We start from the raw sequence: 16,544 nt of genomic DNA on the forward strand, positions 1-16,544 counted from the left end.
TTTAAATTAGGCAATTATTTCCATTCATCCCTAACACCTCCTTTGTGGGGTTCACAATGCGAGATATGAAGCGAATTAAGGGCACGCACCAAAGAACTGTATCTCGCAAATGTCTGCGTCGGCTTAATCGGCCCTATAGCTGGTTAAATGCCAGAGCGGTGTTTGGAGTTAAACGAGTTTGGCGTGAGCTGCCTGAGGAGCATCCTCCTCCTCCGGAGAAACGGTGAGGCAGCGGCCCACATGGGTCCATCCTGAAGTGTAGGATAAGGTCAAAGAGTCATTCCATTACTGTGCGTAGTTATATAAATGTTAGCGGCGACTGGAGGCAAGAGCCTGGTTTACGTAGCCGGGGCCTCAGGAGGACAGATAGGTGCTGACAGACTGGCCTGGCCTCACCGCTGGGACTGCTGCAGAGCCGCCCCCCTCTCCCCATCCCCCCCCCCATCTGTCTTGCACCACATTATTCTCTACAGGCTTCCTGTTCCTTTTCCTCTGTCTCACTCTCTGTCTTCATCCCTCCGTACTACAGCACGTCCTACTTTACATAAACTGGAGCCGCACGTTCAGCGCTCGCTGCTTTCAACGGGCGTAATGATCGCTGCCAGTTTCGCGGTCAACATTATGTCTCAGTTGGACGTCTGCCGCGTCTGAAGGATTGATCCCGGTTTTTTCTTTTTTCTTTCTTTCTTTTTTTTTTTTTTTTAAACGCAGCTTTTACAGTGAGTTCAAAGAAAGGTAACGTCATCGCTGCACGGTAGGAGAGATGAATCGGAAGTATCGGGGTCGCCGTTGCCTAGAGCTTTAAATAAAACGGTCCAAACGCAGCGCGCATTAAACAGAAAGGCGTAGAGGGAATCTTTGCAGGCTCGTTTCCCCAAGTGCTCCCTGTTTAAATGAATCCAAGTTCTTTCGTTTAAAATATTTGTTTACATACTGAAATGAACATCGGTGCTATAAGTCAAGAAGAATAACTGGCCTCATTACTTTTATTAAAGGTCCCGTCATACCCCTCTTTTTAGTTAAAGTAACTCTTGCATGTGCATGTATTTCAAGTTTCAGCTCCAGCTACTGCACAGATCGTTGGTTCTACCATGTCGGTGAACCTTTAGTTGTAGCCCTGCTCCAGATGAGCCGTTTTCCTGTCTGGATGCATGAAAAAGGTTTTGTCTAACCTGTCGGGATGGTGGTTTTGTCAGATGACTTTGCAGTTGTTAAATCAGGATTTTTTTTCTGCGAACAGCAGCAGCTTTGACTTTCAATTGACAACAGGTATAGGGCGGCATTTCCGTCTCTATTTAAACCTTTCTGGTTGTCTGGCAGCCGAAACTGAAAATATGTGATAGGAACAGCGTGTGAGAAAGACACCCAGCGATTGTGCTGCGTTTCCTAGACCTCTTTCTGTCTTGCGACTTTCTAGCTTAGCGACGATATGACTGCTAGGGGGTGTTAATGAAGTTAAAGCGAGACAGAGAAGTCGGATTGTTGTCTGGACCGAAGGTATGTATTTGTGACATTGCAGCCTCGGGGCCATGACACACTGAGCTGACAATGGCACTGGGGGATGGATGCAGACTATTGCCACCTGGTGGTATGAAGAGGTGTTTTCTTTCCTGCTAGCACCAAAACGTAGAGTATGTGCAAACCGGGCATTAACCAAACAGAGGCAATGCTGCAGTTGGTCTTTGTTGCGGTAGTTGGTTGATGTTGGCTTGGTGTGTCCACACCTTTCCAGAAGTCTCACTTCAAGGCCAAATTTCTGAAGACAGACTGTGATGGGTGAAAGTCAAATATGTTTACCACATAGCTGCAGCTGTGCATCGGCGAACTGTGTTCACTGAAGAGTTACGTGAAGGGCTCTCTCTTGTGGAAAATAGGAAGAGGTGGGCTGTAACCAAGCTGAGAAAGAGTGTATCTAATTGCAGCCAAACTGAGAGCGCTCTTGGTTGCGGGACCGTGATTGACAGGGGGCACGATGACTCGGATATCCACATCCATGCCAAAGTCTGGCCGACCTGGATAGATAACAAAGAGTCATGAGGAAGCAGAGATAACGGCTTCTGTGGATCCCGTCGTTTTTTGTTTTTTTTCTTATTTTGTTACGTGTGCATTTGCACACACGTACAAACACCAGCCTCACTTAATACCGGAGAGAAGACCGGGGGCTCGAAATGTGCCCCACAGATGAGAGAGGAGAAAAAAATAAAACGGCAACCAAAGGGGAGAGACTACGCAAGTGAGAGTTTTTGTACCCGCAGAGAAGAATTGGATTTTGCTTCCCTTTCAAGATGAGTCGATTGGAGACAAGCACGGATCCTTACAATGGTCTGTGACAGCCAAAACCAGGAGGGAGAAAAGGGACGAAAAGGTTCTTTGTCTCCATTCTCCCTGTCCCATTGTCACCCATATTGCCTTCCCCAGAGACAAGACGCTGCATCGAGTTTGATCTAATGGCCAAATCTATATGGACAAGAGGAAAGGAGTGTGTGTGCCGTGATGGAACACTGTATTGTGTCTCTCGTCTTGATTGTGATCATTTGGACTCACAAACACAGTATACCCAGTCTCCCTCTAAATATAACCAATTGAATCATGCAGACACCTTAAGTAACAGTCTGCCACTATCTAAAAACCTCTCCTCTCGCTGCATGGGAAAACTGCCTGGCAGGCATAGGGAATCAGTGTCTTCATCATTATTCAATTTAATGGCAAAGTAAGTGAAAGACCTAAGCCTTGATTGAGTCTGTCTTCTATAGCGCTGTTAATACAGACCACATTTTGTCTTCTTTAGCCCCCCGTGCTCTGCAGAGATCCGTCCTTTCCTCCACATCCCGGCTTTCTTTCCATTTGCACGCGGCGAGTGTTCACCCACCGCTTTGCTTTTTAGGACTTCTAAGTGTAGATTTCAGGACTACATGTGGGTGTGTGCGGTGGAGGCTGATGGGGGTGGTGGTGATATGCCATGTGACTCGGGTCATGTAATGCCTGCAGCTGACCTCCTGACCCCAAATGGGTAATGTTGTTTCTATAGATGGCGTTAAGGCCTGCCTATCTTGCTTGCCTTGCCGTTGCAGCAAAACACACTGTATGTTCTCTGCCCATGTGTGCTTACGAAGTTGGGGTGTCTTCAGACTGCCTGCAAAAAAGTATATGATTACAAGTTTTGCTGGAAACAGATGGCAATTTGACAGTGTCAGTGAGCAAAGGCAATTCTGCGACTACGTAACTGGGCAAACTCTAGTCGACAATTTGTTGTGCATTAGTTTATTGTAATGTGACCAATCCTTTGGCAGTGTTGCAAGTTTTATACCTAAATTTAGGTGTTGGAGATTTGAATTTGACACAATATTTGCAGTTGTGTCGTATTAAACATATGTACCACAGTCTGTATAAAAATGGAGACGGAACAGCTCTTCAAAAGTGAAGCCAAAGTAGACAAGTAGAGCTCCCCCTAGTGTCTGGCTGCAGTGTGGGTCATAGGCTCCACCCCTTCCATGTTAGCGGATGGGACTTGGGCCAAACTAAAGTGCACTAAAATACACTTCAATTTATTTTTTCAAGAACAGGTTTGATTTGATATTTATTTGTCTCAAACAAGCACAAGCACAAAAAACAAACATTATATGTAATTAATTAATTAAGATTTGACTTAAATATGAAATAGAGCCCTGAGTGGAAACACACTAACTAAATGAAATCCTTTCAAAAACAAAAGTATACGTTTTAGGTGGTTAATATAATGTTGACGTTCAAGTCGATAAGTTCTGTTTTTAATTAGTCATTTGATGCTATAGAAACAGGATGTGACATAATGGTTGCCATGCCAGCCGCTCCATAAAGCGGCCCCTGGGACCGCGAGAGAAACTAAAAACAATCAGGAAAGTGTATAATCTAACATTTCCTTGTGACTGGCAGAGGCAGGGCAGAGCGGAGTATTAATGAAATGAAAATGCCAGTGAGTCTGGAGGAAGCGTGGACGGGTCATCGATATCGTGGCTCCACTTTCGGACTTTCACTCCAAACTCACGAGATGGCGCTGCCCATATCCCGGGAAACTAACGTCAGTTTGGTCAATTGAAGGAAGTGGGGACACATTGACCATATTTATGATATGGTCTATGGTCTGTAGACTTTGACACCGCATGTGCAATAGATTTTATTTTGTTTGCTACACTGTGCACCGTGTTACAGTGCCTGACACCCTGAGTGTAGCTGGATCAGTCAAGACTCGATCAAACCCACACTTGGTGTCATCCCAGTGATTAGGCCTGCTGTCCTGTACCAACTGGCACCGCCTCAGGCCTCCTCTCAGCAAGGGCACCTTCACTAACCATCACTATCACGGTTTGTGGGCACTTCACTCCTGGCGTCGTCTCCCGCACACATATGCAGACTGCGACAATGCGCGCGAACTCAAGCGACCGCCCACGAGAGGTTTGCACAGCTGCCCTCAGCACCGTCGGATCGTTCCAGTCCACCCCGCGAATCCTCCCTGCCGCCCCTCTCTTTCTTCTCGTCTTCACTCAGCCACTGCTCAGTCGCTGCCAAGCCCCACTGAGTTCACTGAATGGCTGTGAATGTGCTGTTAAATCTCTTGTTGCGGTGTGATTTACCCTGCTCCACCGACAACGGGGTGGTTCACATGATACGGGCAACTTGTCTCATACTTAGAGTTTTGGTTTGAGGCTCGTGGAAGATTTGGTTGTTGAATTAGAAAAAATAAAACAAATGGATGTTCTGCTTTTTTGGTAAATGGAATACAATAAACAATAAAATACACTCTAATCTAAGGTACTTCTTAGATATAGGTCAAAGGAATCCGAAAGAACCAATCACCCACACATGTCATGCTTTGCACCAGAGCTAAGTTACATGCTACATGAAAAGGTGAGCACTAAAAGGGCGCAGGAAGGACGAAGCAGGGCGACATCCTCCCGTGACTCATGTACGTCACTTCATGCTCAGAGAATAACCGCTTTTGACATGTTCTCCTCTGGGACATTTATTGCAGTCAGATGAATGTGAAACAGTGCATCACAGCGCATTGTGCAGTACGGAATCGCACCTCCCACTGTGTTGCAATATATCGAAAGCATTGCTGTGTCAATGAAATATTAGCTCATACTCCCCAGCAGAAATCCCCTTTTATTTGTTAACCTGCCTCTTTGCTGCCTGTGGACCCAGGCATTGATCTCAACGAGAGAAGACGATCTCTCTATCCCCTGTTCCCCTGATGCCACCCACGCTGCTTTTTTGTCTTTTTTTCTTTCTTTCTTACTGTGCCTTAAGATTTTCTCTTTTCACTTTTTCTAAATCCACATTCTGTCTTTATTTCTCTGCACAAAACTTTTTTTGACACGCAACAGAAGCTAGAAGTGCTCCTGACTCTTCAAATGGTCATTTTTATATAAAAGAGACACGAGCATACACACAGCCGCCTGTGGTGTTGCGTATATTTCTTTGACAAAGTACAGTTCGGTATTCTTGAGGGAAAATACCCTTTACTAACGTTTCCTAAAATCCATAAAAGTAGAAAAAGAAAGTGACACGAATTCCCAGTGTTCTATTTAAAAGAAAAGAGTGAGGCTGACAGAGGTCATCGTGCCCAAAAGGAATGTGACAAACATAGGAGAAGACAAGAATAACCCTTGGTCCAGCAATAGGTCCAGTAACAACTGGGTTTCTGAACTTGAGCTGGAGTTTGCTTTACTCTTTGAAAGGTTCTCAGTCATTCAGGTCATTGTTTATCCAAACAAAACCCTTGTTTTAACCGGTAATGAAGCTTCTAACACTGGTCTTTAGTGTGCAGTAGTTACTATGATTAGTTTTAATGTGCGATGAGGTGGAAGCCTCAAGCCTTTTACTGTATGTTTGGGTTCCCCATCTGCCCTTTGTATATGAACACTGTATCTCAAGACGCTTTTAACCCTTAATAGGAAACTCATTGAAATACTTGTCAATTCAAAATTTTCCAGTCTTCGAGTGTTAATGCAGGGCAGGAGTCTTCAGCGTTTTTCAGGTCAAGGACCCCCCAAACTGGAGATATTAAGTAGGGACCCCCAATCAACTATATGTATTCTATATTATACTCAACCTAATGCTATATATAAATATATAATGTTATTAGTAGCATCTTGCATTCAATATTAAACGACTCCTTTAGTAAAATGTGTTGGATTCAGGTTAATGTGTATTTAAAGGAATTTAAATGTGTAGGGGGGAATTTTATATTATAATTGTATATAAAAAAAATGTCCGATCAACCAAACATTTTGCAGCCTGCAGCACCCCTAAGGGCTACATGGACCCTCTCTTGAAGCCCCATGATTTAGGGCATAAGAAGACTATTTTACTTTTGTAAAAAAAAAATTCAAAATGTTTAATTTTTATAGAGAGGCTGAAGGTCAGTGAAGTTACCATATATGGTTCATTGGTAAACAAATGCAGACATGCATTGAGACCATTTGAACATGCATTTGTCAACATACACATCATGACATTAGACAACATTAGGACACTTCTTCGTGGTACCTCATACAGCAGTTACCAGTTGTGACAATATAAGATCTGTGTGAGTTACCAAAAATGGTCCCTTTCCTCAGAACAGTTTAAATGGATTCATTCAAATTGGACTCAAATGTTGACTATGACTCAAACATGAACTGATGATAATTTGGTAGTCAGAGGTCAAAGGTCAAGGCCAGTATGATATCAGAAAACACAATGTTGCCAATAACTTAATCCGCTGATGTAAAATCTCCCTTTAGAAGACCTCATGTATTTTGTCCCGATACAAAAGTTCATTGAAATGCCACAATGATGACACTAATAAAATGCTAATAAAGTCTTTAAACCATCCTGTTCCATTTGCAGAGCCCATTAAAACCACCAGAGCAGTTTTGTGTACATCATAACAGATGGCTTCAGTTTTTATGAAAGTTAAATTCACCTTCTTTTTATGTTTTAATTCCTACAAATTGCTTTAATCGACTTGATTGAACTGGACTTCTTTGCACTGGAATTCTACGCTCCGTTTAATGATTTATTTACTTTTGTATGATTGTGAATCGTTGGCGCTTGCGCTTACAGAGGTGGTCCTTCACGTCTGTGAACGGCAAGGGAGACGGTGTAATGAAATTTCCCTCAGAGGCCAAACAAGCGCAGCTGCACAGTGCAAGCATGCAGACATTTATTATTGAGCAGCGGGCTTTCATTATTCATACCAGTGGGTTTCTGTGCACTCAGCAGATAACTTCTTTGAGTGTGTTTGTTCATCAGACGCCATACTCATTGATGTTGGCACACAGATGTCCATGAATATTTAGTTGTGCACGTCCACAGCGGGATAAAGCGTGTCTGCTAAATGAATGTCTAAAGTGATCTAATCTCTTTGTGACAAAAATACAAAGTGGGCTGTGTCCAGGCGCTCGCTCAGTGAAAGGTTCGTCATTGATCATGCTTTGAATATAAAGAGCGGCGGACAGACGACCACTGTTGAGTCACAGTGACTTCTGTTCATTCACTCGGGCGCAGAAACTATTTGATGAATGGAAAGTTTGCTGTGGTAAGTAAGACAAAGCCAAGATTTCTGTGATTTATTGATGCACAAACGCAAAGACTTCAATAGCTGTTTAATATCAGGCACAAAGCTCCTTATCATTTGTATCCAGCCAATAACGGCTAGGGATTGTGATTTGGATTTGGAGTCAGTATAACAGCCGATGTCGATCTTTCTGTTGGCGTTTGTCTGACGCAACTTATTTGTAGCTGCCAGGCAACATTATGACAGCTCAAAAAGCCAGCCAGCCAGCCAGCCAGCCAGTGGATCCGTGCCATCTGAGTACCTGCGTACCGTCTATGTGGCAACCCTCCACGACGCTGCCTTTGATCAAAAAGACTGTTAGGGCGTAATGCTAAATGACATCCCCGTCTGATTGGGCCCCCTGTGCTGTTTGACGTGCACATGAAAGGTGTCCGCAGTTGAGTTCAGGGAAAACAAACAGGAAGTTTTCCGCTTGGGGGAAAAAAAAAAAAAAAGTAGTTTGCAACTCTGTACAAAACAGCTTTTGTTTATGCGCAAGTTAGACAACACGCTAAAAGGGATATCGTGAGAAGTAGTGCAAAGTCAGAACTTCACAAGTTATTGAGACAAGGAAGTGAGCTCGTGTACCCTCATCCTTCACCACAAGCAGTCTGCAAAGTTTTCCCACCACCAGCAAACCTAGTTAGCATAACTGTGTGAGCCAAATCTGACAGCAGTGGTGCTGCTGGTGTATTTTTAGCTCGACAACAAGAGGACTGTGTGTATATGTGTGTGTGTGTGTGTGCGTGTGCGTGTTAGAGCATCACACCGGTTGGGCCTGCAAGGTTGTCATCCCACCCCTGAAGAGGTGTCGGCTTGTACAGAATTTTAATTGGAAGGAAGACATACTGGCACATGCCATGATATGTTCTGCCAACGGGATGCGCTGTGATGGGCGGTTTGGGGAGCAGGGGCTGATTGGGATGTAGTGATGCCGGCCTGCCATTTACATTATCGCTTTGATGAGAATCTCTGCCAGCCTTGTTGGTTGCTGTCAGGAAAATTGCAGCGTGTTGCCCACGTTTGTGAATGTTATTTCATTTTACACAAGCGCGCCACAGGAGGCCTCTTTCTTCCGTGCGGAGGTTTGCACTCTCCTCTTCTGTCAGATTTGACGCCCAACATCAGGGGTTTGTTTAAAGCACACCAAGTTCTCTACACTCGCACTCGTGCCAAGGACATGCAATAAAGGGGTTGGTGAACCCCAGGGATCTTGATTAGGTCTTCTTCTTCTTTCAGTATTTTATCAGTGACTGCAAAAATCTTAGTCATTTTCTAACATCCGCACAACCTCAGCTGGGAAGATTTAATGTTTTTAAATGTTATAAAGTAGAAATGCTGTCCTGTGTGCTAATGAGAAAGAAAATGAAAGTTCAAATAGTCTTTAATAATTTATAGCTGCCTCATTAGAATAAGGAAAAGCCAGACATAGTATTCCTTTGCGCTGAACCTCTGCAGTTGCAAAGAAAAAGTGTTTTAACCAGCCAAAGGATAGATTTTGAGCTAGACAATGTATGCTTCCCCTTTCTTTTCCCTCTTTGTTTTCTTTGGAACACGAGCCAGTAGCTGTCCTGCGCTGCAAATCTGCATCACTGATTTAAACCAGCTGCCGGGAAGCTTTGCCAGTTTGATCTCCTCTCCCCCTGCCATTGGCTGCTGTAGCTCTGCCAGCTCCCCTGATTAGATGTCCGCGTTTGTAATGTTTGCAGCTGTTCATAGTTCGGGAAGAAGTCCACAGTTGTGATGTACAAGATCGCAGAAACTGGACATATGAAGAAAGGTTCGAGGCATCTTTGAGTTGCGGCCTTAATGGACAGAAAACATTATTATTGGCTTCATGTGAACTCTAGCCTCATCGACCGTTACTACATAATTGACGACTCTGTATCGACACATGGGCCTGTCAGCAGCAGGTGAATTCGTACAAGCTGTAAAAACCTGAAATGAAAAACTTTTTTTTATGTAGCTGCCTTTGTTTACGCTTTGTCCTAAAAAATCTGGGAAAAGTTATGAAGCCATTAGAGTTACTGCTGGCTGTAGTTACCGTTGTAAAGGAGCTCATCGTCCACAGATGGGTTGAGTTTAAGAAGTGAACATAAATTAATTAGGTTTTTTTTTTTTTTTTTTTTTTTTAATACAGCCACCCTATTTCTGCATCTTATCCAGGCTTCAAATTTCATGAATTAAAGATTAAATCATGAGGAAATGTTACATAAAAATACGTGGAGGGAAAAAAAACTCTCATCATATATTGTATGGCCTGGTTTTCCAATATATATTCATACACTCCCTGATGGTGGAACAAGTATTAAACTGCACACTCTCTCACTTTCATTTCGGTGAACCAGGCGAGCCGCATTTTCTGTACCTTGTGTTTTCGTTGTGTTTCGTGGCGATCCACTGAGAAAATCAGTGTTCAGACTATGAATTTTACATCAGTCGTCGATGAGGTCTCTCTTTGTTTCAGAAGAGGCCGAGGCCGTTCAGTTTCCAGCTGGCTTCTTCTTTGGCTTGCTGCAAGTTCCTTCCTTTGTGTCCCCTCTCTTTTTAGGATTTTCCAGATCCACAGAGCCAGTGACAGACGGCCAACTGGGGATAAACTAATTACATCACTGCTGGATATTTGTTGTTTTTTTAGACGTGCATGTTGTCACTATTAGATTCCTGCATAGTATTCAAACTAAACTGAAAAAAAAAACACTGCAAGAAACGTCCACTGCTTTGTGCACGAGTGTGTGTCTAGACTCTGGTGTGTCGGCCGTGCCCTCCAAATAAAAGCCTCTTGACCTGCTCATATTGAGGGGCTCTGCAGCTATATTGTGTGCCAGTGTGAGTGAGTAAATACTCCATTAAGATTCATTAGAGCCTCTACTTGGACATATTGTCCAGGGTGCAATGAGCCGCACCAGTGGAGGCCCCCCCCACCCCCCGGCTCTCCTCTGGCACGTGCCGTCCCACGCCCTGCTTTGTGCTCGTGCACAATAAATGAGCAGCCCCCCCCCCCCTTCCTCCCTCGTATTGCGTCCATTCATCAAGTGCTGTTTTGAACGCGTCCCTGTGATCTTCGCTCATTCATTTCTCCCTTCTCCTTGCCTTTTTTCCCCCTTTGCCCTCGTCCCTTTTGAGGTATTATAAAGTGACCAATGACATCCCACCGCAGCCGTTGCCATGGCGATGGGTGACAGCAGGAAGCACCTCCCAAGATGAATGGACCATAAAAGTAGTGGCCGAATGGCAGAGGGTGTAGGGGGGTGCAGATAGGAAAAAGACCGGCTAGACCGTAGACTGGATGGAAATATAAAGGCAGAAGAGGAAGGAGGAAATCGCCGGTATGTGTAATCATTTTTGTGCAGCACCGTTCCCTGATGAGTTCATGCTTAAATGGACTGCGCTGGTGGCCTTAGTGAATTTTCCTAGCACTGCACAGAAATGTAGAAAGTTGGAAAAAGCAGTAGGAGTGTAGAGAAACTGTAGTTGTCACTCAAAACCTTGACATGTGCTTTGGTGTTTGAATCAAGACAAAACCACAAATGGACGACTATAATTTCCTAACATTAGTTCTGTCATCCACATCTTTTTTTTATGCTATTGTGCTGCTTTTTACCAAAATCTGTCTACAAGTGGCCAGGGATTCATAAAAAAAATGAAAATGATATGGATATCTATTCAATGTGCCAAGAAAAATTAAATAATTAAACAAATGCCATTTACAATATTTAAAGCATCACTGACAAACAAGTGTTTTGGACACACAGAATGTACACCGATCAGGCATAAGATTATGACCATCTTCCTAATATTGTGTAAGTGCCTCCAAAACAGTTGTGACTCATCAGAGAATGGACATGGGCCAGGTGGGTGGTACATGACTAAGTAAAATCCACATGAATGAATGCCACGTCCAACTGTTTCCCAGTCATTTCCTTCTCCTGTCAGAGGTTTTAACATTGTGACTGATCTGTGTTTATGTTTTAGCTAAATTATTTGAGAATTATTAGGGTCATAATGTCTCTAGTATTGACCGTCTTACACTACACCTTCCTGCTGAGAATCTATGCTGCATTCTTCAGTTTCCTTTCAGTTTCAAATGTCTTATCTCAAATGACTTTTCAACAAGGTGCACCGTTCCTCCCTCGCGCTAATATTTTCCACATTTGAAAATCTGCCGTTTGAAAATACATTCATGGGAGAGAAAAAAAAAGGCCTTGACATATGCGCCGATAATGACGAACATGCTGATTTTATCCAGTGGAGAAAAACTCTTTGGAGTAAAAAGGCTTTCTCTCTGAGCTGTTCCACTCTGGCTTTATTAGACCCTTTGCAAACGCAAGAAACACCAAGTAATTCCACGTCAGTTATGTAAACAAGTTTATCGTCCTCTAGTAAGTTTCTCTCTCTAGGGGGAACAGGTGAGAAATGACTGCACTGTTCTCCTGAGAATGGAGCTGTCCGTGTCGCGTGTCATCACGTCCCAGTATAGTATGGCAACAAAAACTAGTGAAGCATGTACAGTATGTGTGGGCGGTGTAAACGGCGCTTGCGTGAGCTTGCATTTGGAAGATCTTCCTTGAGTTATTTCCGTTTACCGGGAGGCAGTAAATGCTTTGCTGCAGTCATTGATCACGCGACACATGTGCACTGTGGCAAGACGAGAAAAACGAACGTCGCCAACACATACCTGAAATGTTGCGGGAGCTACCCCCAGATCTGCCTCGTGTCAGACATCTTGGAGGACTTTGATCGCACAGCTTGCAGACAACACGAGTTTCATTTGTAAATCTGTATTTGGGGAAGAGAAAACTGCCAAAGCTTCACCGAGGAGAATCAATATCCTCACTTAACATCTGTTCCTATGTGCTTTTATGTCGAGGCGCTTGGACTGAACGATAATTCTCTTTTCTCTATTGCTGCGCCAGCGTCATCGCTTCTCTGCCATTTGTGTAAAGAAAAAAAAAAAAAAAAAAAAAAAGGCCCCAGACAAAAATAAAATAAGGGTGTTAATCTCATATGCGTGTGGACTGCTTGACTCCCACCTCTGCCTAAAAATGGCGCTTTTTCCTCCTGTGTCATCTTTATTTTCACTGCGATTTTCCATCGGTGTTTCCGCTTCCCCCCTTTAGACAAACCTATTCACGGTCGGGAATAAATCTCACGACGCGCTCGGCGCTCGGCGCTCGGCTAGGTGGGCGGAAGGTTATTAAGAGGACAACGCATTCCTTTACGGGGGAGATGCAGGGAGGAGAGAAGCCTTGATGATGGAGAAATGAGCGAGGAGGGGAGGAGCGAATGGGAGAAACAGTGCGAGCTTTTCTGTGTGTGTGCGCGCGCGCGAGTGTGCGTGCGCGCGAGTGTGCGTGTGTGTGTTAAATCAGCTTTGCAGAGAAGTAAACAGTCATGATTGACTGATTAAATTTTTGTTTGCTCGTCTGTTTATCGGCCTCTGCTTCACACCTGTTCCCCAGTGATATGCCGAATGTAGAAAATACAGCAACGCATGATTTCCTCATAAAATATTCTGATATGAAGGTAAACAAGTTCCTTATTGATTTACCGTATGCTCGAAGTGTATTAATGGCGAAGGATGCTGGCGGTTTAAATTGGACCAGAATGCTCCCAGAGTGGGAGCAAGATTCGCATTTAAATTAGTAAGGATATTATTGTTGTCGTTGTTGTTGTGCGGTTGTGTTAAACTGAAACTGAGAAATGTAATTAACTTTGTTAGACTGGTATCAGCGATACCGATCCGATGCCGATACTTTGTGTAAATACACCTTAATGTGTCTGATAAACCTACAAAAAAGTAGTGTATTAAAATCATAGCTTCATAAAGAATAAAAGACATCAGAGTAATTTATTTATTCATTTTAAACTACGAAGTATGTTGAGGTAGCGGCCTCATTTACTTTATAGCCGAGCTAATAAAAGGACACAATCACACAAAATATGTGAAAATGCTGTCGCAAAAACTGAACAAAGAAATAAGTAAAATAGTAAAACCATTAAAATTAACTATTAAGAACTACTGTAAAATGAAAACTTTCATCTTAATTCTCACACTGTGCTCTCCTCTTCTCTCCACCTCTTCATAAATGCCTCACATTCAATAGTTTAGTTACTTTCCACTGTGCTCCTATATTACCTCGGATGACTGAAGTATCGATGTTTTGATTTGAGAATCGATTTTAGAGCAGAAATGAATAGGTATCTTATGTATCGTTATTTCAGTATCGATACATGCTTTACTATTATAAAGCAGTTCTATTAATAAACACCTCTGAAGAGCTTTAAATTAGCATAAAACGGTACATCACTATTCTAAATGAGTTGTGTTGCTGGATTAGTTCTTAAACGTAACCTTTTCTCATTTGTGTTTCTAACGTAGCCCACCCTTTATACTTGTGGTTCCGGTCCAACTTCTTACACTGAGGGTATGTGAGTGAGAGACTGTGGAAAAATCCGAAAGTGGAGAGGGCACGTCTTGTTGTTTTAAAAGTGGGCATAGTTTTGGCTCAGTGTTTCGGTTTGTGTCCCCGTTTAATGGCCTGCGCTCCGCTTTCAAACCACCTCAAGAAGTGTTCAGGACGAGGCCGCTCTCGTCCTCGCCTTTTACGGTCACCAATGCCCCCATTTAAGATGCTTCCGAGATGACTCACCTCGGCCTAGTCTTTAACTGATCTCCCTCCCACACCCTCCAAAACCGTCCGTAGCTGGGCGACGTCCGACAAAAAAAAGCCTTTCTTGGCCCGCGTTTTTATGGACGCGGTCGGTAATCATGTTGATTTCAGACGTCGCTAAGAATACAGCGGGATATTAAAAGCACCAGACGTCAATTAAACTTCTAATCGGCGCTTTAACGAGGTCTTATAACTGTCAGGTCCGGTCCGTCGGTCCATCCGAGCACCTGATATCCACATCATTGCACGTGCTGCCTCTAATTAATCACAAGCTAGAGAGATAGTGCGTTGTTAGCTTGATTAACTGGTGTTGTCATCGAGGGAGTCATGCTGGTCGATGGGTTTCTGGCCTCATCCCACTCAGATTTCTTTGCTCTCAGTTCCCACTTTCTGTTTTCATTAGTCGTCAGCTGTGGAAACAATCTGAGCACGTCTGGTTCCTTGGTGATGACGGATGTTTGGAGACTTTTGTTTTTGTGCCACTGTGAGGACGATGTTGATGGTTGTGAATGAAGTTTATTATTGGATGCCACGACGTTTTAGCCTGTGTCCACCTTTCGTCTGTGAAATGTATTGTGATCATCAAACTTTTCTCCTAGCACATAGGTCTTCAACAGGAGGTCCGTGGCCCCTAGGGGGTCCGCGGAGGCACTGTGAGGGGGTCCGCAAAATGTTTGGTTGATTAGACATTTTTCATATATATATTTTTTTTTCAATTTTCTCCCACAAATTTAAATTTCTTCTAATACACATTAACATGAATCCAACATATTTTAGTAAAGGGATAGCTTAATTCCTTAATGCAAAATGATAATAATACTGTATATTTATAAAAAGAACTAGGTCGAGTTTAATAAAGAACACATATATAGTAGGTAGGGGGTTCCTACTTAATCTCTCCATCAGTTTGGGGGTCCTTGGCCTGAAAAACACTGAAGACCCCTGTCCTAGCACCATCGTCAGGTCAAAATTGGGATTTGACCGACACTTTAAACTGGATATCTGAAAAATGAATGACACTTGCTTTTTATTAGCATGCACTGGGTCCAGATTGCACAGTTTCTTATGAATTTTGCAGAAATAAAAGTACAGACCCCTGGAAGGGACATGGAGAGAGAAAAAAAAGATTTTCATTTTGATCAATATATTCAGGTTACTTTCTTTCCAGGACTTTTTTTAGTCCAGAGTTCTGGGGTTTTCTACTAATAAATGCAGCTTAGTCCTCAAAGGTCAGGGAATGCTTTGCTCTTGTGTGTTCCCTTGTGTTTGGTATTCTCTTCAAACACCGATTTCATGAATTGGATATGGGGCGCCCGTACGACGGGTGCGAATGAAAACATTTTCAAGATTTTCTCCACCATTTGAAAGGCGCTAATAACGAACACGGTGACGTATGATTTCTGCAAACAGACATTGGTTCTGTATCGCTGCTGCGTCTTCGGTGGTTTCGACCAGCTGTCCTTGTTTTTCTTTTTTCCGCGTTGGTGTAAAAAAAGGAGGAGCATTGAGCTTAAGCAGCCCTACACCGCAGCCTAATGCCATTAGCATGGCTGAGTGGACAGACAAAGTGCTGAGGTATGTTTGCCAGGCTGTGCATGGTGAAAAGCACAAGACAGCGCTAAATCGGTGAGACAGGTCAGGCAGCGTGGCTCTCCTTCCCCTGCTCCTTTACTGCATTTTATATTCCTGTGAGAACTGAACACCTCAGATTCTCTGCGTCCTTTTTTTACCCTTCAGCCCGGGTCGCGTTCCACTTCCTCCCTCCTGTTTCTTCCCATTTTCTTCCCTGCCTCCCTCGTCCGCCTCCTCTGTTACGTCTGATTAAGTGTGACGCAAAATCACCAAGGTCCACTAATGAAGTTTTGCCCTCTCTCTCCCCCCCCCCTCCCCTTCACCTCTGCCTGCCGCAGGTAGCGCCGTCGCAGCAGAAGGATGCCGCTGGTGAAGCGCACCATCGAGCCCAGGCACCTGTGCCACACGGTGCTGCCCAGGAACATCAAGAACGAGCTGGAGTGTGTGACTAACATCTCCCTGGCCAACGTCATCCGCCAGCTCAGCAGCCTCAGTCAGTGGCACAGAGACGCACGCACACACTCCTCCGACTGTATTTGCACTTTATTCACCGTGTTTGAATTGCAGTCAGGTTGTTTAAGTCTCATTTCCTGGTTTTAGTATTAAATGAAAGGTGAGGGTTTATAGAAATCAACTAATACATGGAACAATTGAGTTTAGGGTCGTACGTTGGTTTGCATAGACGTGAGGAAGGGTGAGAAAATCAGATGAGAACATCT

The 16,544-nt window shown here is 43.7% G+C and overlaps 1 protein-coding gene across 4 annotated transcripts in view; it reads left to right on the plus strand.

Annotated features, from left to right (window-relative positions):
- wasf1 (WASP family member 1) overlaps window positions 1–16,544 on the plus strand; it is a 56,662-nt gene that overhangs the window by 7,157 nt on the left and 32,961 nt on the right. For all 4 annotated transcript variants that reach the window (XM_047573765.1, XM_047573762.1, XM_047573763.1 and 1 more), the window contains exon 2: window positions 16,164–16,318. In XM_047573765.1, the coding sequence (XP_047429721.1) occupies window positions 16,186–16,318 (133 nt within the window). In that variant the 5' untranslated portion in view covers window positions 16,164–16,185. The remainder of the gene's footprint in view (window positions 1–16,163; window positions 16,319–16,544) is intronic.

Source organism: Mugil cephalus, chromosome 21, assembly GCF_022458985.1.
Source record: "Mugil cephalus isolate CIBA_MC_2020 chromosome 21, CIBA_Mcephalus_1.1, whole genome shotgun sequence".
NCBI lineage: Eukaryota > Metazoa > Chordata > Actinopteri > Mugiliformes > Mugilidae > Mugil > Mugil cephalus.